At 42.1% G+C, this 26,799-nt stretch overlaps 1 protein-coding gene across 1 annotated transcript in view; it reads right to left on the minus strand.

Moving 5' to 3' along the window:
• Nucleotides 1-3,134: 3,134 nt before the first annotated feature.
• LOC126183343 (ubiquitin domain-containing protein 1) overlaps nucleotides 3,135-26,799 on the minus strand; it is a 67,113-nt gene continuing 43,448 nt past the window's right edge. The window contains exon 5 of the mRNA XM_049925228.1: nucleotides 3,135-4,869. Coding sequence (XP_049781185.1) covers nucleotides 4,717-4,869 — 153 coding nt within the window. The 3' untranslated portion in view covers nucleotides 3,135-4,716. The remainder of the gene's footprint in view (nucleotides 4,870-26,799) is intronic.

Here is a 26,799-nt window from a genome sequence, read left to right on the forward strand (position 1 = left end):
CTACTGACCAAATCCCACTGCATACATCTATGTTTCAATGCATGCAGATTGACATTTCAGAATCAAAGTTATGCATTAAATCTGGCACTGAGAGGGAAGAGTGTAAGAATGCTAAATTACAGATACCATCCAGTAAACAAAATATCATAAACCCTTTGCACAGTTCTATTTTTGTTTCACAACTGCAGACCTGTACCTAATCCTTCATTATTGCTTCAGGTAACACAATGATAATTTGTGTTGTCATATGTCCAAGTGAGCTAGGCAGAAAAAATTTACGATCCGTCCAAAGAAAAAGACCCTGATTATGAGCTAGCAGCCTAATGCCACATTGAGGCAGTTGTCTATGAGATAATTAGTGACTGAATAAGCAGCTGGATGGTATCTGATGCCACTGCACGGCTTAATGCTTCGAGTGGGTCATTACTGTCTCTGTATCATCTGTCCTTGGCAACAGTGTGTTGTACTGAAAATTATTTCAATATTGTTTAACAAAACAGTAGTGTAACTCATATTATGTATGTTTATTTTCTTGCTGTTTAAATAAACTATGATTAAACTGTGATTTTGATCATACATGACCCACCTTGGCAACATAAATGAAGCTATTCTATACATGTGTACAAAGTGTGCCCACTCGTGTTATGAAAAACGGCGCACCCGCTCGAGGGTTGAGAGACCAAGTGGAAGCTCAAACGGAACAAATGTAGGGATGGAAATTGGCCACATGCATTTCAAAGGAGTCAGCCCAGAATTAGGCTTACGTGACTTAGGGAACCATAGAAAACCAAAATCATAAGTATGGAGACTGAGATTTCAACCTCTCTCCTCCAGAATAAGAGTCTAGTGCCTTAACCAGCTTACCTAACAGGTATAAAGGGTATAAAGAGTACATACTCTACAAAACTATTGGGAATGGATGTTGATGATATTGCAACTTAAAAGATTGTGCAATGAAACTTCCATCCAGTCAATTCAGCACATTTATCTGCATAAATTATTTATAAAGTGTGCTTTACGTAAGATATCCAAATGGCATTTTTGGGAATTCTCAATCTCCTGTAACTTATGGAATAGCATTTTAGTGTTAAAACCAATTATTATTTAGCGGAAAAAATACATTACAGAAAAAAAGCTAGTCAAATATCACACAGCTTTGACCCCCTAAAGACACATTGTTAATGCCTATCCACAGAGTTCTGTACAATTACAAAAACTACTTCACTCATGCGCAAATACTTGTTTGATAATCAGTGCCAGCTTTGAAGATTCACAGCTTCTATACAGGCAACTACAATGCCCTCAACCTAGAATGACAAAAAGAACTTGCACTTTAAGACATTTCTTTACAATACACTGATAGCTTATGCCTAAAGATTAGAAAAGTAAAATAAATTTAGAGAAGAATAAAAGCAAAACTATATTTGAGAAATGTTTTTACACAAAGTAAATATTAATCCCTAAGGGATTTTGGTGGGTATATTTGTAAGCAGATAGTAGATTTACTGTTAACAGTATACATTTTTATTTTATTGAGTATTCTGATCATGTTTAACTAGAATAATTTTCTGTGTGTTTTTAAAGATGTAAGACTGATTCTGCTGAGTTACAATTCAACAACTCTCTGCATGCATAATGCGTTAAAAAGACTTTCTTGAGACTACTGTGCATTTCACAAACAATCCAATTTTGCATCCAGCATATTAGTTAAATGTTCCCTGCAATATGTGCAACTGGAATCTAAAATCCACCCACACTGTGTTTATTCCTTGCCTTGCAAAATCCTGCTATGCAACTTATGGTAGAATTTGGAGAGGTGGTCATTTACAAGAGGTTTGCATCTGAAATTTTTGTTGTCCGTTTCACACACATTTGCATATACACCTGATCTCGTCAATTGAAAACAGTGAGGTTTTCTGTGTGAAATGACTTGAGGAGGAGTGGTATACACAGATATCTGTTGTTCAGAAGCTTTCTGCAATTGTTTTGATGTTCCCAATATTAGTATGAAAACCATTACAGAATAGAAAAGTAACAACAACAATTTGCTTCAGAAATTTATTATATTCACAAGGAGACAGATTATCCAGTACTTACCTTGAGGAGGAACGATTTCCTTTACAGCCCAACTGGCACATACACAGATAATAAATGGCAGTACATCTATTTTTCATAGCCATACATTACTTCTTTTTCTTGAGAGAAAGGGAGAGGAAACAGTTGCATGAGATTGGAGAGGGGGAGGAGGCAGGGCATGGGCAGGACACTCAAAGCATATTAAGTGGGGGCCTGCTTTATTTAAGGAGAAAATGAGGCATTTCCTCCTCAGACAAAGTGGGTACCACTTAACTTAGTTCTGAGCAAAAGTGCATTAGCCACTCATAAGGTTTTCCTTTCAGTGAAAGCTCAAATTAAAGATTTATGATGTACCAAAATGAAATAAATAAAAGAAAATATGTTCATAGTACAAGTGTCCCAAATCAACAAAATATATTACAAAAATGTAATGAAGTTACTAAATTTTGCGCTGTATTTCTGAAATAACTAATTTTTGGGCCATTTTTCCGATATTCTTCAAAAAGATTAAAAAAAAAAAAAGAGTTCTACATTTAATAGTTTATTGAAGCGCTAATAAATGACAGGAAAATGAGTAACAAAATATATCAATGCTCCACAATCTTTGCTAAATAAATACTATTAAATTACATAGCTTTATAAATGATACAGAAAACATTTTGTACTGAGGTATTAAAATTAAACAAACCCAATATTTCTGAATGCCACAAGAAAGTACTTACAATCATTGAGAATCTTGACTCCCCTCCCCTTTTCCCAGTCTTTCCACTCATCCACATATGTGTTGAGGAAAAGATTAATAGAGAAGATACCACAATAGTAATATAATGAATGTTACATTTGTGAAGATCATTTCACCACTTACACAAATAACAGAGCACAAGAGAACAATATAGCCATAAACTAAGAATCTAATAAATTAAAAATAATAATGGTGTAGCAAATATTCACAACAAACAGTATAAGGAAAATGTTCCCTCTCAGTCTCAGCAGTAGTACCACTTTCTACATGACAGTTATCCACTATTTGTGCATGTCATAAATAAGATTTTCAGTAGTGAGGGCATTCAGTAAATGATTTATTTACGAAATTTATGTTACATGCCACAGTTACAAAGATAAAATTACCTGAGAAACTGCAATGTACAGAAGTGATACTCAAAATGTAAGTACATCATTAAAAATAAAAGATCTTTTAACTTGGCCAGCCCTTATTGTAACTCATTATTTTGCCAAATTGCCATCCTCCTCATAACAAACACAACAAGCTGGGAAAGGAAAATGCCACTAATTACATTATAAATGGCATTGTGGGTGGTTATTCCCTAGTGGTTTCTCAAAAGTTCTGTAAGTGACAAACTAGGAGGAACTTCTTTTTCTCCTGTGACAAGCAAGTCAAACTCAACTGTGTATTATTGTCACTTCCAACAACTGCACATCACTGCACTTTTGAAAACCACACACAAATCAAAAAACATAAGTAAATAATTTTTTTCCATCAACAGCTTTTCCTTCCATATTTTGTCACTCTAGTTATGACGAGAGGAATCTAATTTTCTTCCAAAAATTAAAAACTGAAATCTTGTCAGAAACAGGTTTTGAACCTGACACCTAAATTTCAATGCAGCCATACTAAGGAGAGCATCTGTTTCAGTCTAGTTTTAAACATAAACAGACACAGCTGTATTTACATTTATTTCTTAGGCACAAAAACTGTGTAATATTGATTGGAATGCTTGTTTGGCACTGATCTGAACACAGACTTCTTTGCTCTTGCTTAAATCAAAACCTTGCTTCTGCATAAATAAAAAGCAATAACTGAACTAGTTTTATGCTATTATATAAGACCAAACATTAAATCATCACAGAAAACTACAGAACCCTCTGTAATATTTTAAAACATGTCTAATGAGACACGTATGATGATGAGAGGCTTCTGACACAAATAATACCTATGAAATGCTAATTTATAATCAGCAATTGTGAAACGACAAATCCCTGCACCATGTAAAACAGGAAAAAATATTAACACTGTAACAAAAATAAAGTCTCAGAATAATCAGCTCCAAAAGCAATGAAGTGATAAAACTATTCATATTCACTGTCAGTAGTTTATGAAAGCAACACTAAGAAATATTAAGACTAGAACAATTACTACTGCTGGAAACAGTGCTTGTTGGAAAAGCAAGTTTTGCTGTCTGATACAGTGAATCTGTTAATTACACTCTGTCTGCAGAATAAAATTTGAAACTACAAACTTAGCAAAGAGAAAATGGAGTTTCATTGTGAAATAAAGGACTCACAATGTTCCTCTGTGCATGGCATTTTGTGAGTATCCATTATCACAGCATTTTCTGCCTCTTTAGTATACCATTAAAATAAGGCCGATAAAAACTGAGACTTCTGTGCAAGAAGAATGCAATATAATTGCAGTTTTTAGAAAATTCACAACATTACACAACTTACAGATGTGATTAGTAAACAATATACACCCGTTTTCATATTAGACACACCTTTATACCTCACATACACACATGTACATATCTATTAGGAAATAACAGTCATTTTTCTTTTATGCCAACCATTATAACAAATCTAAACTCCTTTTTAAAAATGAAAAGGTCACTTTGAAGATACAGTTCAAGTCTCTGCAGCAGATGTCTGGTCATTATTGACAATTACTTGCACAACATATCCAGGTAAAACTTTCGTCTCTTCAATGCGAAGCTTGTCACCAAGGAGTTTCCCACCAAAAAACCATCGCTGGCGAGAAGGTTCGAGACCTTCCTGCAACTAAAAATTAGTAACAATAAGAAAAATTGTACATATGCATATGTATGCTCACCCCCCTCCCCTCAACAATTTTTCTAAATGGATAACATTTTCTGATAACAGAGGAACTGTTTTGCATCAGAAATATAGAACAACGTGTATGGCAAAAAGTGTTGAAGTGTAAGTTCCAGGAGTATTCCAATAGACATAAAAAGGTGGAAATGTTGGTTGGAGTAAAACATATAGTTAAGTAATTTGATACCCTGATGAAAATTGACTTTTTTTGGCGAATAAATGAATATTTGTATCTCCTGGTGGGCTCTTACTCCATGAAACAACCTTAAGGTATAAAATGATCTGAACTTTAAAAGGTCGACTATTTTTACACCAAAATTATGAAATCATTGTCTACTTAGAGGTCATGCCACTTTTTAGCTGTTCTCAGTTTGTAGCCAAAATTGCAGCTTATAGGGTTTCTACAGAGTTTTAACAATTCCAGTCACGAGAGGTCAAGAGAACTGTATACTATATACCCTCATTTGCAGCAGCAACAACAACAACAACAACAACAACGACAATAAGTGAATACAATTGTTGCACATTTTCTGAATACTCACAAAAATGACCTTTTCCGTTCATTCCAATTCAGTTGTGATGGATTTTTTCTCCAAACTATATGCAAAATCTAAAAATTTGTCTTCCCCCCACATTCACCAGTTAATGAAAAAACTTTTCAAAATACACAAATACTCACATCTTTATTAAATAAAATATGCAAAGTCCTGCACGAGGGAGGGGAGAGGGTAATTTATGGAATGTTCAACACAAAATAGAACACTAGAATGTTACTAAGCAATCTTTGTAACAATTTTCAGTTTCACCTCATTTTCAGTTTCTGTAGGCGGAAAAGTTAAAATGCAACGTATCTCCACATCTAATTATTGTGAAACACACGAACTCCTTTTCCAGTTTTGACTACTCAACCTGTGCATCAATGAGTGATCTCAGGCAGAAAAAGAAAATATGGTAGGTAGCTACTGCACGTCTGTTACACCATGCAAAAATATTCAGTTGTTTGGAATAAACCATATGACTTATAATAACAACAATTTTCAATGAAAACAGCTGAATATATTTGCATATATATTTTCTGTTTGATGAGAAATGATGCAATCTTTAAGTGTCATTTTATGACGATTTTGAACAACCAACAACATCAAGTTCAAAGACCATATTTATCACAGACATTGCTTCAAAACATATTTATTTTCTTAAATACAAACGGGTACAACTGGTTTAAATAATGTTGAAAATTGAATAACAGTTGTACAGTATTTTGATGAACTTAGCAACGTACCTCCCTTTCATAATCAATTCACTGTTGTCTCCCTCCTTTGTGAGGAATGGTTTCTCTGCACTGAATTATAAAATAGTGACAGTATTCGGAAGATACTAAGTACAGCAGTTTGTGAATGCAGTCTGTTGTCACCCTTAATTCGGAGATGCAAGGACTTCATCAATAAATTTAATATAAATATTTCAAACTTTATCAGAAGTATATCTGAGTAAGTGATCCAAATGCATCTCCTTTCATTTCACTAATCACTTCAGAAACATTTAGATCACAAGCCTCAACACTGCCTAGAACAATAGATTAATATCCCACTCCCCCCACAAAATTCTCACATTAATCAGACTCAACCCTCCTATCAGTCTTATTACTCCATAACGAACAAAGGATCGAATTTTACTAAATGCTTTCTGATTGAACGTTCCAATAAATAAATAAAAATAAATAAATTAAAACAACAATAATAATATTCATAAGGCTTTGCTGTGACAAAGTCATGAAGGACGTATGCAACCATCTTGAAAAGTATGTGTAGTCTGCAAAATGCTGGAAGGTCGCTGTGGGAAAAAAAAACATTGATTGGAAACAAGCTGACATTATTAGTCCAATATACACATTTCAACCATTGCCATAATCAGATATCCTGTCACATTATGTTACACATGGACATAATAGTTACATGTTGTAATGATAATGATCATAACCAGACTCTGCTTCGAATTGTTACGACTACAACATGCAACTTTTACATCCAAGTGCAACATGATGTTCCAGGACATCTGATGATTGGAATGTTCAAAATGTGTAATACTGGAATACGAAAGTCAGCTTCTTCCAGTTAACGAGTTTGTGCTTATGGACCTATTTAGCACTTTGCAGATTATGCACGTACATCATATGGCTGTCATAAAATGTACGGAGTAGGAGTGTACTGTACGAGTCAACAACTCAAGATAATGTCAGGGCTGTTGTTGCATCATTATCATGAACAGAGTAACATCGTGACGTCTACTAACTTCAAAACTTGATAAATTCTTGTATAACACTTGTTGATTTAAGTTTTTTTTTTCCATTTTTCCAGATTGATCATCAAACAGCAAACTTAGAATACACTTTATGTCTAGGTTGGCAATGCTGCACCTGCACAACCAATTTGATTTTCAGTGTCATAACACAGTATTTAAATCAGTTGAAGACAAGAAGCTACATTCAAGTGTTTACTGCTTTTCGGAGGGGGCAGGTGGATATTAGATTCGATTCTTTTGGAGGATGTGTCAGTCTTGTGTTGTATAAGGTAATCTGATGTGCAACATACGCATGTCTTTTAACAATGTGAGGATTTTTTTCTTTCTTCCTTACATCAAGTCACTGGACATTGACCTTTCCAGTTCTTTTCCCTTTTACCTGTTCTTATGGTCTTCTATGTGTTCATCACAAATGAAGAATAGTAATGCAGGTTATCAAATTTATGTTTTAAGTTAAAAGTTGAGAGTGAGGCACTGATGTCCACTTGCGATTTTGAATTTCATGAAATACACAAGACGCAGCACCAGTGCCAACTGATTAAAATCAAGAGATTTTTTTCCCTGGCACAGATTACAATGTGTCACTTTTAGGCCTCCTCTACTATGTTGACTCCATGGATGTTGATAGCTAAGGGCTTGTCCCTCTCCACAAAGTTTTAAAAATCCTCAGAAGGTTAACATACTCTAGGTTTGTCACCCACATCTGCAACAATGGTATACTTAGCAATGTGAGACAGTTCTGAGCATCTTTTCTGAGAATCGCCTTAAGCCGTTAGAAAACCAAATACTGAAGGTTACACATCTCACAACTCCTAGTAACTAACAGATCTCAACTCTTTTATTCAAACATAGAGGGCTGAGTAAGTACCTTTTGGCAACTGTAGCATCATTAACTATCAGTGCTAAAAGGGATACTAAGTAGGGCAAGGCAAGCTAATATGTTTCCTTAGTAAGTGACACAGGAAACAGAGTGTAAATTATCTTAGCAATCAATATAAAACATTCACCTCTTCAATGAAGGTATGGAATATCATTACATAAATTCAAAAGTACTGTAAAATACACCTATGACATGTATATACTGAGGCACAACAAAAAAGAGAGCAGAGATAGAAAAACACGCACACGCACACGCCCACGCGCACGCCCACGCCCACGCGCACGCCCACGCCCACGCCCACGCGCACGCCCACGCGCACACACACACACACACACACACACACACACACACACACACACACACACACACAAAACAGGTGGTGGGAGTAAGGAGGAGGCTGGGGTGGGGAGGGGAAGGGATAGCAGGGTAGGAGAGGGGGGTGGTAAATTGCTGTTTGTGGGAGCATACTGGGATGAGGAGGAGAGAGGGTAGGGCAGGTAGGTGCACTCAGGACAAAATAGGTGGTGGGAGTAAGGAGGAGGCTGGGGTGGGGAGGGGAAGGGATAGCAGGGTAGGAGAGGGGGGTGGTAAATTGCTGTTTGTGGGAGCATACTGGGATGAGGAGGAGAGAGGGTAGGGCAGGTAGGTGCACTCAGGAGGTTAGATGAGGCGGGGGGAGGCGGGGGAGGGGGGGGGGAGGAGAGATAGATAAGAAGATTGTGGGTGCAATGGTGGTATAGAGGACTGCGTAGTGCTGGAATTCCAGATTTAAGCTGTAGTTTCTAGACTTACGATTACAAACCTGATTTTGGAGCAATTACCATGGATTTTCTTGGCATAGTTCAAGTTTAAGATCTTCCTGATGAATTCTTGTACTGTACTTTAAGTAACTGACTTCACAATGCTGTGATAAGATGTAATTGATTAGAAAGGTTATGTTTAGTGCAGGAACCATGAAGGAAATATTGATGATGAGTGATCGTGATGTAGGTAGTTACAGGTTTAAAGTAAATGTGGACATGTTCTGTCATTTTAGATAGGTCACATAGAAATATGATTCAGAGATTACTTAACTGAAGGCAAGGTTTCTGATTTTGATGAATGTGTAACATTTTATAGTGTATAGTGGAAACTTAGCATGCTTAGTTTTGAAGTGTGTAATGAGGATAAGTGATACTTTTCGAGGTTAAGTAGGATAGCATGAGATCGATAGCAGCCCCAAGTGAATGTGCATCTATTGTGCTCTCATATTTCATGCCTTTTTGCAAGATATACTGAAGGAGATACAAAACCAGCTAACCCATGCAATTTGCACGTTTATTTACTCAAGTATATAAGCCAGCTCCCAGTACTTCCTTAGTCTTAGAATAAAATCACATGCATTATAAATTCACTTCGAAAACTTAGGTACAAAAATTTGACATAAAATTGAAATTTGTTTGTGCTATTTCAACCAAAACTTATGCTGGTGTTGAGATGTACTGTATAGTATTAAATCGTCAATAGTAAACATAACATGAGTCTTCCAGGAAAATGTTATATTATGTAGTGCTATATCGCCAGTTGTAAGATTGACTGCGCTTTTCAATATCTTGGTCACAATACTCTTGTTCACAACTAACAGTTCCAAGATTTTGTCAGACAGTCATGTGAAAAAGGTATATGCTGTGATATTTCGGACGCTTGCAAAGATTGCATAACCTATTTCATAAGAAATCATTGTTTGTGATCAACAGCTGCGATTAATAAGTAACATAGCTTGATATTAGCTCTCTTTTAATAAGAATGTATATTGTCTACAATTATCATAAAATAATGCTATTGTCGAACTTTCTTAATAACCAAAACATGAAAAAGGCTCACAGAAATAGTAAAACTTACCAAGTTCTCTGATTTCGTAACAGATATCTCATTTTTCACTATAAGTTACTTATATTTCAAAAGACAGCTGATGATATTTGTCGCAAATCAAACTCATCAATTAAAAGAGAATCAGCAAGCTTAGTATAAAGTTAAGTTAATTGTTAACTATTCTACAAAATACTGCACCAGACATAAATTGTTAACTGTTCTGTAAAATACTGCACCAGGCATAATGCAGCCCCACTGTTTTTTGCTGTTCTCAGGCAGAGGATGAGTTGGTTACTATTCATAAGCAGCTGGAAATTGCCCTAGCAACTGTCAAGCAATTAGAACCTGCTGCAAATGGGTGTGTTGGGAGGACTACCAAGAATTGTGCACCTGGGATATCAGATACACCATAATTACTGTCCTCTCCTGTGGACACACTCTCCTGCAGGCAATATAAGCCTCATCATTATTACCTGTCGACTTCACAATGAGACACATGTCAATGTGAGGTCTACACGTCCATTACAGGCTACACAGGGACCAAGAATGACTCAACGTGTCATACTGTCACTGAGACTGAAACTGAGTCAGCAGGAATCACTTCTCCTGTTTTGAGAAAACCTGCTTTGTCCCCTGTCAAGATGAGACAAACACAAAAGAGTAGGGGCTCTAATAACTGTAGGCAGTTCAAATGTACGGCAAATAATGGTACCTCTTGCAGCAAGGGGTGGGAATGAACACCAAGTACATTCAGTGCATATGCTTGAAGACCTCATTCAACATATTGGACAGGCCATTCCAGCAACCACTGAGGGAACAGGATGCATCCAACTACAGATTGTGGCACACATCGGAACACACAATGCTTGTTGTCTAGCAGAGAGGATTGAGAATACCAGCCTTGCTCACGGAGTTTCCGGAGTTTCGATGAAGCTAACTATTTGTAGCATTGTCCCCAGAACAGATGGTCGCTCCCTGGTTCTTAGTAGAGTGGAAGGATTGAATCAGAGACTCAGAGTTCTGTAGCACGACAGGCTGTGAGTTCCTAGACTTGCGCCATAGGATTGAGAGTTATAGGCTCCTCCTAAACAGGTCAGATGTGCACTTTACATCAAATGCAGCTGCCCAAGTAGCTAATGCTGTGTGGAATGTACACAAGGATTTTTTAGATTAAGTGACTGTCCTTCGAATCTAGATAATGATAACTGTGGGGAAACTCACAAGTATCATTGTACGATCCGAAGAAATGACTCCCGCAGATGAGAGTATCAAAATCCTAGTGCTTAACTGCTTAAGCATTCGTGACAAAGTGCCAGAATTCAGAGTGCTCCTAAAAAGCACTGAAGCTTACATAATATTTGGCACAGAAAATTGGTTAAAACCTGAAGTTGACAGTAGTAAGACCATTGGGAACAACCTAAGCACGTACTGAAAGGGTAGAGAAACAGGAAATGGAGGTGGTGTATTTGTTGAAGCAAACAAGATACTCAAATGCACCGAGCTAGAAGTTGCAGCTGTGTATGTGATTGTTGGAGCAAGACCCAGTATCAAGAGTTGGTAAAAACTAATAAGAGTCCTATCAAACACAACATACTTCTCCCAGTGTAACTGAAAACTTTACAGAAACCCTCAGTTCACTTGAATGTAAGTTTTCTAATACTCCAATCATTCAACAATCAATTGGTATAATTGTAGTTTTGTCAGTGGTGGGCATGACAGGACATCTTCTGAAACATTAGTAAATGCCTTATCTGAAAACTACCTACAACAGATAGTTGAGAACCCCACTCACGATGCAAATACATTACGTCTAATGGCAACAAACTGGACTGACCTCTTTGAGGAGCTACACACTGAAACTGGTATCAGTGATCATAACACAGTTATAGCAACAATGAATACTAAACACAAAGGACAACTAAAACAAACAAAGATTTATTTGTTCAGCAAACTAGACAGAGAAACAATAGCTTCATACCTCAACGAGGAACTTGAAACCTTCAGCTCAGAACAGGAGCATATTGAGGAACTATGGTTCAAGATTAAAAGAACAGTTGACCACGTGCTGGATAGCTATATACCCAGTAGTGCAATTCATAATGGAAGAACTCCTCCACAGTATTCAGTAGCTGTAAAGAAACATCTAAAGAAACAGAGACTACTGCATAATATGTATGAAACAAAGCATAGTGCTGTAGATAGAGAGATGCTGAATGAAACACTTTTGGTAGTCCAAGAGAGCAATGAATGCAGCCTTCAATGACTAACATAGCAGAAAATTGTCAAATGATCTTTCACAAAACCCAATGAAATTCTGGTCATATGTAAAGGCCGTTACTTGCGCCAAAGTTAAGTGTCGAGTCACTCATGGACAGCACTGGAATTGAAGTTTAGAGTGGCACAGCAAAGGCACAAATGCTTAACCCCTTAATACTTGAATAAATTTCTAGATGAAAGATAAAAATAAAATATTGTGGCACTTTAGAGGCAGCCCAAAACACTCTGGAGAATGCATACATGTCCGAAGCATTGGCAGCTTCATGTAGAATCAGTATCTTCTGGCAGTCAGAAACAGTTAGCCTTCCAATTATTAGCACAGCATTGGTATGAGGCAAATTCCCAACACTCAGCATTAAGGGGTTAACTCAGTTTTCAAATGCAATCAGTCTACAAAGGAGACTGCTTACAAATCACTCGTGTGACACATCCTAGAATATCACTAAAGTGTGTGGGACACATACTTAATAGGACTAGCACGGGATACTGAACGTATATAGAGAAAGGTAGCACCAATGGTCACAGATTGTCTGACCCATAGACAAGTGTCAATGATAAGTTGAAAGAACTGAGCTAGCAGACCCTTGAAGACAGACAGAAACTATCCCAAGAAAGTCTACTGACAAAGTTTCAAGAACCGATTTTAAATGATGACAAATACACTACAACCAACTACATACTGCTCCCATAGGGACAGTGAGAATAAGATTAGATTAATTACAGTAGACACAATCATTTTTCCCACGCTACAAATATAAATGGAATGGGATAAAGCCCTCAGTGGGATGTACCCTCTACCATGCACATCACAGCTGTTCATACAGTTTAGTTGTAAATGTAGAAAGAGTGACTATATGGTTTCATAATGTTTTAGGACGCATCCCAGACTACACTTCTACCTTACGAAGTAGTTTAACACTGCTGCTGAAAGGACAAGTGAATGCCAAAGATTGTGTGTGTTCTATGGGCTAGCTCATCTAGAGATTCAGTAGAACAGCAAAGAAAATTAGGCAGGAAGCAGCGAGTGGACTACGAAAAGTGGACTGAAGCATGAACTGATTGATTTATTAATTGAGAGGGGTAATGGGACCGAACGGCGAGGTCATCAGTGCCGTGATTTCAAGGTTACTAACAGAAGAGAGAGGGTCCACTACAAGCAGACAGATTCAGTCAGAGGAGTTAAATTGTAAAACGAAAAGTTAAAACACATGCAGTTGAGGGCATAGAAGGGTGGACCAAATCTAAAAAAGAGCAGCCTTTCTAGGGGGAAGTGGTCATGGGGTCCCAGACCGAGAAAACATGAAGAGAGGCCTCAACCACAACCACCCTGCCCCTGCTCCAAGAGTAAAGCAAAACCTTATATCAGAAAATAAAAACCACTTTGATGGAGGAAACTGAGGACCAGTTCAACCATCTGTGAATTGTCTGCTAGTATTAAAATTAAGGAATTTGGAAGACTATACTCAGTGAAACATGGACAATAAATAGTTTGGACAAGAAGAGAATAGAAGCTTTCGAAATGTGGTGCTACAGAAGAATGTTGAAGATTAGGTGGGTAGATCACGTAACTAATGAGGAGGTATTGAATAGGATTGGAGAGAAGAGAAGTTTGTGGCACAACTTGACTAGAAGAAGGGATCGGCTGGTAGGACCTGAGGCATCAAGGGATCACAAATTTAGCATTGGAGGGCAGCGTGGAGGGTAAAAATCGTAGAGGGAGACCAAGAGATGAATACACTAAGCAGATTCGGAAGGATGTACTGGGAGATGAAGGAGCTTGCACAGGATAGATTAGCATGGAGAGCTGCATCAAACCAGTCTCAGGACTGAAGACCACAACAACAACAACAACAACATACTCAGTACGAAGGGCCAAAAGAAGGGTACATTCCACTAAAACACAGGATACCATAGGTCTGGCTCCACAACCATATTGTCAGGGTGGTTCATTGCGCAGGAGGAAACAATGGGTGAGCCTGGTATGACAAATAAATAGACAGCCTAATACAGTGAGTGGGCTCCTTTCAAGAGGGGCAGGAGGATGAGCGCCAAACTGTAGTAGTCTCCTTGACTGTGCGGAGTTTATTAACAAGATCAGTAGCACACCAGATATCATTCCACTTTTGGGCAAAGAGAGATATGATGTAGAACCGTATATCCACAGTTAGAATCATGAAAGGGAATGGGGGTTAAGTATCGGCTTCTATAGCCAGTCAGTCAGTTCATTCCCTAGGATACCCACATGACTTGGGACTCAGAGAAAGGCAACTGAGCAGACGGCAAGGCCAAGGGCAGAGAGAAGGTCATGGATAGCAGAGACCAAAAGGTGATGAGAGTAGCATTGGGCTATTGCCTGTAGGCTGCTCACTGAATCAGTACATATTAAAATATGGTGGAGGGAGACCTGAAAAACAAAATGGAAGGCCCTGTTAATTGCTAGCAGCTCTGCTGTGAATGCACTACATGATCCCAGCAATAAATGCTGTTCTAAGGCAGTAGGAGATGTGAAAGCATATCCCACTTTAGCTTCCATCTTAGAACCACCAATGTAGAAGATAGTAGCACCTGGAAGGGTCGGCTGCAGAGAATCGTTTGAAAAGGTAGGAAATCGACCTGAGAAACCCCCATAAAGATGTAAAAGAAGAACTGGCGCTTGGTGGAGACCTACCCTACACAGTCTGGACAACCCTAAACCGTATAAGGGTAGAATTGCCAAAGTGCAAGACAAACCTGCAACAATGGGGTTTCCTGTCTGTGTGGTTCTGTCCAGGATCCTCAACACCTGCTTATCTGTCCATATTTAGACCAGCCCTGCACAATGAATGACTTGTGGGAGGCAAATGACAAGGCCATATTTGCTGCTGATTTTTGGAAGTCTGAAGTCTAGTTCCGGACACGGAAAGTAAGTAAGTAAGTAAGTAAGTAAATAAGTAGCACCCTGGAACTCTGCAGGGATGGAACGCACAAGATGCTGGGAGATTATAGGGGAGAGACAGATCTTAGGATCCTGGAATAGGTTGGTCCTAATCCATGGTCTAGGCACCATTCAATGTGATGTACGAGAGGAAATACATGGTATGCATTCCAGTGGGTGGAGATGGAGATCCCAACAGATGCAAGTGAGATGCATTGCAACTGGCAATCCCACTCATGGGCAGTGATCAGGAGGGAGACATCCCTCGTTTGCAAAGAAGACAGGGTACACAGCATGGTCAGGAAATCTGCGAATGGCGATTACGTAAGAAACCAGGAGTTGGCTCGTCATATCTGTAAAGGGGGAATCACCGCTTCTGCGAGACTGTTAACAGCACTCCTGCGAAACGCACCAATAGCCAGATGCACCCCACAGTGGTGAACAGGGTCAAGTATTTTAAGAGTGGAAGGAGCCACTGAGCCATACACTTGACTACTGTAATTTAGTCTGGAGAAGACCAGAGTACAGTAAAGATGGAGAAGAGTAGTGTACTCCATGATGTGTGGGGCACGAAGTAGAGGGCATTAAGATTCTGCATGCATGTAGTCTTCAGGTGGCAAGATGGGGAACCACATCAGCTTTTTATCAAAAAGAAAGCCCAAGAAACGGGACTGTGCTACAACACCTCAGAGCCGGTCACCTAAATAACTGGGTTTACTGTGGGACGACGACAAAAATGAATACTTTTGTGTTTTGGAGGGAGAAAACTGGAAGCCATGGGAGACAGCACATGCAGCGGCCCGTCGGACAGCGCCTTTAGCCAGTGCTCAGCAGACGCTACCAAGTGAGAGTTGCACCAGATGCAAAAATCATCAACATACAACACTAGGGTAACCAGAGGCCCAACAGAGGTTACAAGCCTATTGATGGCTATGACGAACAGTGTGACACCTAATACAGAACCCTGTGGAATAATGTTCTAATGAATTTGAGGGGTGCTGAGTGAAGTGCCAACTTGAACCCAGAAGAGACAATGGGATAAAAACTCATGGTTAAAAATCTGAAGGGAGCTGCAAAAGCCCCATTCATCAAGAGTAACTAAAATGTGATGGTGCCAAGCAATGTCATATGCCTTCTGTAGGTCCAAGAAGACTGTGCCAAGGTGTCAGTGGTTAGAAAAAGACTGTTGGATTGCAGTTTCCAATCTGAGTAAATGTCAGTTGGAGATCGTCCTCTCTGGAAGCCACACTGATATGGGAACAAAAGGACCCGAGATTCGAATACTCAACATAATTGGAAGCTAAATATCCTCTCCAGCAGTTTACAAAGTACATTTGTCAGGCTAATTGGTGGTTAGCTGTTGAGAGGCATTGGGTTCTTCCCGGAAATAAGGTGCCATTGTGAGGGGAGGAACCCATGAGCCAAACACTGTTGAAGACCTGAGTAGATGTTTCCTCTGTATAATATCCAAGGGTTGGATCATCTTGTTGTGGATGGAATCTGGGACTGGGGCATTATTGGCTTCAGCCTGGTGAGGGGTTGAAAAACGGGGGGGGGGGGGGGGGGGGGGGGGGGTCTGTTCAACTCAGTGTTTCTGCTGGAGAAAGGTAGCAGGATAGGAGGAGGACACCAATGCTGTAGCAAAGTGTGTTACAAGGTGTTATGCAAAGACCAACGGATCAGTACACAGAGCACCTTGGAGGGTAAGGCCCTGGACAGCTGGCGGCCCAGAAGGCTACGGAGCTTGGACCAAACCTGTGATGAAGAGGCACACGTCCCCAGGGAAGAAACATAGTGGTCCCAGCATTCCTTTTTACTATGCTTAATAAAGTAATGAGTCTTAGCATGGAGATGCTCAAAATCAAAAGGGTTGGTCAGTGAAGGGTGTCATTTGAATTGCTGCAGCACTCAACGGTCCTGGACAGTGACTGCTATGTTCCTGGTCCACCACGGTACTGGTCGACAACATGGGGACCTGTAAATAGGGGGGACAGCAGTGCCAGCAGCATGAAGAATAGTGACAGAGATGCCCTGCATGACCGCATCAATGTAATTTGAGAGAGAGTTGTTCAGGTGGTCAGCAGAAGTATATAAAGGCCAATTGGCCCTGCGGAATGTCCAATGTGGGTTGCTGTCTGCCTGGCGGCAGTAGAGAAATGATACAATCACCGGAAAGTGACTGTCGCGAAGATCATCCTAGGGTGACCAATGTGGAGAAGCCACGAGAGCAAGGGAAGAGACTGTGAGATCGATAGCAGTAAAGGTGCCACAAGGAGCACTGAAGTGGGTAAGTGAACTATCACTGAGGAGAGACAAATCAAAGTCTATAATAGACCCCTACCTGTTGAAGTGGCACTCCCCCACACAGGGGGTGGTGTGCACTGAAGTCCCCCAAGGAGGAGATACGGGGCAAGAGTTGCTGTATTAAAGTAAACAGTTCAACATAAGGAAGTGGCCTAACTGGAGGGTGGTAAACATTGCAAACGGTGATTGCAGGAGTCACTTGTGCTCTAACCACTATTGCTTTCAGGTTGGTATGAAGGGGGATCCAGTCACTACTGACATCGGCGCGAACCAAAGTGCAGATCTCTCCAGATGCTATCTTGGGGCCACCATGGTTCCAACAGAATGCCCGATAACCACAAAATGTTGGAGTGTGATCATCATGGAAGTGTGTTTCTTGAAGAGCATGACAAAATGCAGAGCAGAAGGAAACAAGTCATTGTATTTCTGGTAGGGTGAAGGTAATATCTGTTGCCCTTCCACAGGATTATCGTGTGGTGAGAGTCCAAGTGAGACACAAAGAAGCCGTGGGGAGGTCATGTCACTCAGTCAGTGGTTGTCACCAACGATGATGGGGTGACATCCATACAAGCTGGGTATGATTTGGTTGGAGTGAGGAGAAGGGGGCGAAGCCCCCCAAGAAACCTCGTCCTTTGACTTGGCTGCTGCTGCTTCTCTCTCGGAGGGAGGGAGGAAGCGTTTTCAGTAAGGAAATACATGAAAGTGGGAATAGGTGACACCAATGTCAGGATCGGACAGAGAGCGAGTGGCTTTGAGGCCCTCAGAGTGTGGGTCTCTCGTCCAACCAGAGGGTGCAAGCTTCATACTTCAAGAATGCCCAGGAGGGGTGTGTTTCAAGAGGGAGCCCCATCCCTAGCAGGAGTCAAAGAAGAGGATGTCTTCCCTGGCAGAGGAGGAGGAGGAGGAGGAGGAGGAGGAGGAGTTTCTGGAGGGCAAGGGATGGGAGCCACTGAGGGTGAGGAAAGGGAAGGGAAGGGAAGGGAGGCAGGATTGGCGTAACGGGGAGGGGTGAGGAGGGGAAGACATAACCGAGGCAATGGCAGAGGAGAGATTTACAGGATGAAGTCTGTCAAACATCTTCCAGCCCTCAAAGTAGCTGAAACAGTAAATGATCTATATTTCCTGAATTCTTAGTCCTTCATGTACACTGGATACTCAGGAGGGAGGGGAGCATGGAGACCAGAGCAGTTTACACAGTTAGGCAGTGGGGTCGAAGAGTTCCCCCACATAAAGAGGGTGGCCACAGTCACCACAGATGGCAGTGGCATCACATCGCGAGAACATGTGGCAGAACTTGAGGCAACGGAAGCAATGCATAGAAGATGGAATGCATGGATTCACATCGAATTATCTTGACCTACTTGGGCAGTGTATCCCCTCTAAATGCCAGGATGAAAGTACCAGTGTCTACACAATGGTCCTTAGGGCCTTTCTGGACATGCTGTATGAAATGAACGCCACATTGTTCCAGATTAGCCCTAAGTTCATCATCGGTCTGGAGGAGAAGGTCCTTATGGAAAATTACACCTTGTGTCATATTGAGTGACTTGTGAGGAGCGATAGTCACGGGGATGTCTCCTAAATGGTCACAGCGCAGAGGGAGGCCAACTGAGTTGCAGAAGTTGTCTTTATAAGGAGAGGGCCATATCTCATCTTGCTTAACGACTCATTCAACTTCAAGGACTTGTTGGTGGAGGCAAATGTCTCCCTGTTAGTCCTCCTACAGACCAGGAACCGTGGAAATGGTTCTGCCACAAGCTGGTGGACCTCGCACTCCTCCCAGGGAGTAGCCAAGGATGTTAAGGCCGGGAAGTAGAAACAGGAACTGAGACAGAAACATGTTGAGGAAGAGACCCTGCTGCAGAAGAGTAGCCAGAGTGTTTAACACATTTCATGTGCCAAATGTCTGCCCTGGTACCACCCACTCCAAACAGGGGCTCTCCTTGTGGGTGCCACCAGCCACAGCAACAGCTGCCTGGCAAGATGGTTGTTGCCAGGAATTCCGATACCCTGAAAAGGTGGGCAACCATCCTACACTTGGACATGGTGTTCACAGTGCACATACCAGTAGTGTGATCCGTGTGGTGTCAGGGGGCTCAGCCAGAGGGGTATATAACAGCCCCACTACACGGACTGGCTGCCCAGCTGGTGACCTAGCAAGGAGGCAAAAGAGCTATGGCAGTGTGGGAGGGGAAGGGAGAAGAGGGGGAGTGGAGGGAACTGGAGGGGGGAGGGGAGGGGGGAGTGTTGGGAAGTGAAGGGGGCAGGGGATGGGGGTAGGGGAGGAGGGGGAAGGGGGTGGGTAGGGGAGAAGGGGGAGGGTAGGGGTGAAGGGGAAGGGGGAGGGTAGGGGAGTAGGGGTAGGGGGTAGGGGAGGAGGGGAAAGGGGGAGGGGGTAGGGGTGGAGGGGGAAGGAGCAGGGGAGGGGGAAGGAGCAGGGGAGGGGGAAGGAGCAGGGGAGGGGGAAGGAGCAGGGGAGGGGGAAGGAGCAGGGGAGGGGGAAGGAGCAGGGGAGGGGGAAGGAGCAGGGGAGGGGGAAGGAGCAGGGGAGGGGGAAGGAGCAGGGGAGGGGGAAGGAGCAGGGGAGGGGGAAGGAGCAGGGGAGGGGGAAGGAGCAGGGGAGGGGGAAGGAGCAGGGGAGGGGGAAGGAGCAGGGGAGGGGGAAGGAGCAGGGGAGGGGGAAGGAGCAGGGGAGGGGGAAGGAGCAGGGAGGGGGAAGGAGCAGGGAGGGGGAAGGGGCAGGGAGGGGGAAGGGGCAGGGAGGGGGAAGGGGTGGTGAGGGGGAAGGGGAGGTGAGGGGGAAGGGGAGGTGAGGGGGAAGGGGAGGTGAGGGGGAAGGGGAGGTGAGGGGGAAGGGGTGGTGAGGGGGAAGGGGAGGTGAGGGGGAAGGGGAGGAGGGGGATGGGGGAGGAGGGGGGATGGGGGAGGAGGGGGATGGGGGTGGAGGGGGGATGGGGGAGGAGGGGGATGGGGGAGAGGAACCAATGCCAGAGATGCTAGGGAGAGAGTTCTTACACACCTCTCTCACACTATAGAGTTCAAATTTTAGAGATGAGGTCAAATCCCTGAGGGGGACCGAAAAAGAAAACAAGAAGGAAAAGCTACCAACCAAACCTGCAAGACAAAGCAAAGTCATGAGGACAGCCAGACTGACATGAAGAACACCAAGACAGGGAATGGAAGAGACAAGGGCAGGGAAGGAGAAGGTAAAGCAGCCCAGAAAAGAATAAAGGCAGCAATAGGATGAGGAGGGGGGGGGGGGGCGTGTGCGCACCACAAACGTACCTACAAAAGAGCTGTGGGGACCCCCCCCCCCCCAATCTCTCCTCTCTCCGCTGTGGCCGCACTGTGGACTGCAATTGTGCCAGTCGAAAGCAGCAGTCTGGTGAGGGGGCAGAGAGAGAGCGGGCTATGGGTGGGGGTAGGTTTATTGCTCCTTGTGAGATTGTGTGCAGCACAACAGCTGTCCCATACATCGTCCTGCCACCACCTAATCCAGTCTAGTCACAAACATCTCCTATCCCATTGAAGGCAGAGCTACCTGCGAAAGCAGCCATGTGACCCAGAAACTAAGCTGCAACCAATGTTCTGGTTTCTATTTGGGCATGACAGGTAACAAGCTGTCTGTCCAAATGAATGGCCACCAACAAACTGTGGCCTAGTGAAAAGCTGGAGCATCCAGTTGCTGAACATGCTGCCAACACAATGAGCTTCACTTCAATGACTGCTTCACTGCCTGTACCATCTGGATTCATCCTACAAACAGCAGCTTCTCTGTATTTCACAGGTGGGTACTCTCTCTCTCTCTCTCTCTCTCTGCAACATATCCTATTTTCCCATAACCCCACTGGCCTTAAGTCTTCTGATTGGTTTCATGTGGCCCACCACGAATACTTCTCCTGAGCCAACCTCTTTATCTCAGAGTAGTACTTGCAACCTACATCCTCAATTATTTGCTGGATTTATTCCTATCTCTGTCTTCCTCTACAGTTTTTCCCCTCTACAGCTTCCTCTAGTACCCCTTCTTCTTGTCAGTGTTTTCCATACATTCCTTCCCCCATCTAATTATGTACAGAATCAACTTATTCCTTGCCTGATCAGTCCATGTAATTTTTAACATTTGTCTGTGGCACCACACCTCTAATGCTTCAGTTCTCAAGTTCCAGCTTTTCCACAGTCCATGTTTCACTGCCATACAATGCTGTGCTCCATACGAACTTCACAGAAACTTCTTCCACAAATTAAGGCTTATGTTTGATACTAGTAGACTTCTCTTGGCCAGGAATGCCCTTTTTGCCTGTGCTAGTCTGATTTTTTATGTCCTCCTTGCTCTGTTCGTCATGTGTTATTTCATTGCCTGGCCAACTCTGCTAGTACCTCTCCTCCATCTACTCCTCCCCTTGTCTGCTCCCACTCCGGCACTAAGCAAGTCTTCTATTCTAGCAACTTATCCATTTGTCTTTTCCCTTTTTCAACTTTGCTGTCCCCTGTCCCCCATTCTGTCTGTTCCCCCCCCCCCCCCCCCCCAACATCCACGTAGGCTTTCACAAGCAGCACTACACCTGCACCTGTCCTTGTCCCCACCCCACCCCCACCCTGTTGTTTGTAACACCTTCGATTTATTATCCCGACCTGATCTGATCGAATAGCAGCCCAATATTTATTATTAACACGACCGTGAATCTAATGGGGCTGGCAATCGGAATCGACTGCTACGGAAGTTGTTACATTCCAGTTCGTTCTGCTCAATACTATAATACTGAATGTCTGGTAACAAGGAACACCAACACAGTTTTACTAATTACAAACTTATATTCTTCTCAAAAGACAAAGAAAAGGAGATAGCCACTGCCTTTGTCATACATATCTAATTACGGCTAATCTCAGCACAGACTTTCTTCATTTTCCATTATCGTCACATGCTAATCCATCACTGCACCCAACACTGCAATCCAAGGTTAGGACAGCGCGGTAGACGCGAAACCAAATATCGGCACTAGTAACGTCACTGATCACTTTCATAATGATACTTCTTCACTTTCCTGGTATTAATCTATTACATAGGGGTCTAACCACGGCGATGGCGACACCCTTCTCCGTTAAAGACCTGTACTTCAACAATGGCCTTCACACACATATACCAGCCAACCACACTGGTGTATCTCGACACTCGCTCTCTCAACACGTCACAATTGATTGTTCGCCCTATCAACCTGTGCCGAGCGCAAAGTTATAGTAAGGGCCTATGGACCCCTTACATGTTCCTCCTCCTCTCTACCCCATGGTTCTTTCTTACCCTCACAGCTCATGCCAGATTGCTGCTCCCATCATGTGCAGTTGCATCCGTAGTCTGGCTACATCAGCTGGAAACAATGGTCATGAGTGTGTTTTAGTTTTGGAAGGAGGACTTTTGGCCAAAAGCTTAAATATAGGACCGTCTTTTCATTGTGGCTGTCTATGAGTCAACATCTCTATGTGGTAAGTAGCAATCTCTCCATCCTAAACTTTCTTTTGTTTGATGTAGCAGTGTCTGTGTTACAAAATTTGTGCATTGTTTACAGCATCAGCCACTTACTGTAACTATACAAACTACAGAGAAACCTATCATTCATATTTTTGTCTCAGTGAGCCCACGGAAAAACCCCAACAGTACATACAGTGTAAATATACACAGGGAATGAAGAGTTCCAATGTAAAGGAGCTAAATTAGAATTTGTACTCTGGACTAATATTTTATAAAATATGAAATAAGGCAACATCTCCCATGATGCAACCAGACTTTAGCCACTCAAGAATTCAGTAGGTCGAATTACTCCAGGACGGGAGAGGGTACAGCTTGGGCACTAGCTGAAGCACAATGACATAATCCGAATGCTTGCTAACACCCATAAGCTCCGCAACCTCAACCTGGACACTGGAGCAGTAACCGCAGTTTCAAGACATTCCAATAGTGTTGGGATTTCTTCCTGGTCCAGGCCCTGCAGGGTGGAGCAATGGTCGAACCGATGCCATCCTTGTCGCTGAGTCTCTGGACACCTTTCAGTGCCCAACACTCGCTTACCAGGCTGGAACATAGCCACACTGCCTGCACCATTTCTTGCCACTGTGGGTACAAGACTGATGCCTCACCACGCCCATGGATCATGGATGTCGAGGGTCAATGCTGGGCCACACCAGTAATGGAGTAATGAAGTGTTTATGGGCATGCCAACTGACATCCTGCAGGCAGCTTCACCTCCGACATATTCACTTGACACTTCCCAACCCTTTGAACCGACAATGCCTAGTTGGGAGAGCAGTCGTGGTCCTGAATACTAGAAGAACATCTCTTCCATAAGGGTCACAGGATCCCTGATATGGGACTATCCAGCTTGCTGCACCACTACAACTAGATATCAGGGACACCTAACAGTGACCAATCAACGCTCTGTTCCTTGTCTTCCTGAAGCCATTCAATATAGTTTTGCACTGTTGTACAGTGGAAAAATATGAACTTACTACCACTGGATCAATTTCTTGACTAGTTCTTGACTTCCTGGTGTACAAAATTCAACACATTGCTCTTAATGAGTCAAAATTGTCATCCATAGACTTAATTTCATGAGGACCCCAAGTGACAGCTGTATGGCAATTACTGTTCACAATACATTTAAACTACCTGGTGGATATCCTCTGTGAGGCTATTTGCAGACAGTGCTGCGCATACCGGAAAATTACAAAGCCTTAAAATTTCAGTAAAATGCGATGCAGGAGATCAACATTTTGTACATGGATTAGCAGTTGAGCCCCAACATATTGAGCATAAATAACTGAAAATATGTATCACTGCTCTATTAAACTACTGGCAACAAATGACTGAAAATAACTACAGTTTTAAAATATTTACAAGTATACTTCTAGATAGTAAACATTTATATAAAACAAGATGTAGAAAAGTAAGTGCCATGTTTAAATTCATCTGAAGAAGGTAAAAGAAATTTAATTGACCTACAAGATGAGTATCAAACCTTATGAAGTATATCTTTATAAAAATAGACAGAAACAAGCAAATAAGAGTTGCACATTTCCTCACAGGTTTGTTTAATAGTGTGAGAGATTCACAAGACATACTTATAGCGAAATGATGACAATTGGGAAATTTGAGTTCTTACAGAAAATTATTGACAGTTGTTCATCCCAATAATCATCCACAAATTGAGTAGCAAAGAGGGGAAATGACAGTGTTATGAGAATATCAGCTATCATGCACTGTGGCTACCAAAGTATAGGTGAGGATATAGGTCACAGTTCAGACTTAAAAAGTGTGAATGTAAAGAATGAGACATCTGAACTGTTGACAACGTTCTACAATACTATTCAGAAGATCTAGTGCTTGTTACATCAGACAGTCCATATTGTCATTCAATCAAGACCCAGTTTTCCTGAACTACTGATGGGATATCATACTTCACATACACTTTCTTACAAACAACCTCCCATCTTCTATTTAAGTGTACCGAGACAGCACATTTTTTATTTCCAGGTGAGCAATTGCCTATTTTTTGAAGTGGCAGCTACTCTTAGTGGTTCATTGTTACAGCTTTTCAATAAAGTTACCCACTGGGTAAATGAGGTTATTAAATATACATTCAGAGACTTAAGCCATCTGGGGATACCTTTCAGAAAGCAAAAAGAAGAAAATAAATACAGGTCTCCATGTTTAATAATATGAACAAGCAAACCAACTACAATCACACAGACAATGGAAACGGAGCAGAAATGTACACTACAGATTTGCCTTGTTCAAACTGTTCATTTTGATTTGCCTTGTTCAAACTGTTCATTTTATTCAAGTTCATCCTATTTGCAAGAAACACATAGCTCCTGAATACCCATCCCACAACTTTGATGTCAATCTTTCTGCCAAAACTCTGACCACTGCAGCACTCTCAGTACTTTCCAAAAGCTTCGCTTCACCTTAGCTTAAAACCTACCTTCAACCATGCGGGCTTGTAAAGACCGCCCCCCCCCCCCCTTCATTCTCTACAGTGGATAAACAGCCAACCAACAACAAAACCCCACATAGTACCTTGTTTGGAACAGTTCCAACCTGTATCCATCTCTGACTCCTCTCCTTCCACCCAGTCATGGCACAGTAATCCTTCAAGAATTCCTCACTTCTAACCTGGCCTCACCTTTCTTTCCTAAATCACTCCCTAACGAGTCAAACACTGCTGCTATGGAACATACAGCTATTCATAACCTGAAAACCAAGGCGGACCTTATCATCTGTCCTGCTGACAAAGGCATCACCACTATGGTCATGAATCTCAATGAAAACCTGACATCTCAATCCATCTCCCTCCTCACACTGGCAACCCCATGCACTTCTAACCTTTTTCCTCCTGCACAAACCGAAACCCAGAGGACTTCCTACTAGGCATCATACTGTGGCTTATTACAATGGCCCCACAGAATGAACCTCTTTCCTTTGTTTACTAACACCTGCAAACTATTGTTCATATCTTTCTTCCTACATCCAAGACACAGTTCACTTCCATCACCATCTTTCCACAGTTCCTATCCCATTACCACCAGAATAGTTGTGGGCCACTGCGGATGTAACAATCTTATTTACCAACAATCCCCATGCCCATGGCTTTGAGGCCATGAAACACTACCTTTCCCACCATCCTCCTGATACCAAACCCACCAACTCTTTCTTAATCCTCCTCACCAACCACATCCTGACACTATTATTTCACTTTTGAAGGCCAAATCTTCAAGCAAATCCATGTACTGCCACGGGTACAGGCATGACATTTATGGGCCATTTGAAGGAATACGTCATATTCAGTCAACACCTAAAACCACTTACCTGGTTCAGATTCACTGATGACGTTTTCATGATCTTGACTCACGGCAAAGACAACCTTTGATTTTTCATCTATAACCGTAACATTTACTTCCAAAGCCACTTCACCTTGTCCTTCTCAACTCAATGCTCCATCTTCCTACATGTTGATCTCAACCTCTCAGATGGGCCCATAAATACGTTTCTTCATATCAAGTGCACCCACCACTACCAAACCAAGACTTCTACTTCACCTGTTCAATGTGAATAGTCTTCCTAACAGCCTCACCAACAATAACAACACAGCTGCAGTGAAAAGCAAGAGTTGTTGAAGTATACCAATAACCTAAGCATTTCCTCCTCTGATGCTCGTAAACCTGTTAACAAGCCATGGACCAGCACTCCTCTGATCACCCACTAGCACCCTGGCCTAGCCTCAACCAGGGCTTTGACTATCTCTCACAGTCACCTGAGATGAAGAATATCCCAACCAATATAATACCAAAATAGTATTTT

The sequence above is a fragment of the Schistocerca cancellata genome, chromosome 1 (genome assembly GCF_023864275.1).
Source record: "Schistocerca cancellata isolate TAMUIC-IGC-003103 chromosome 1, iqSchCanc2.1, whole genome shotgun sequence".
NCBI lineage: Eukaryota > Metazoa > Arthropoda > Insecta > Orthoptera > Acrididae > Schistocerca > Schistocerca cancellata.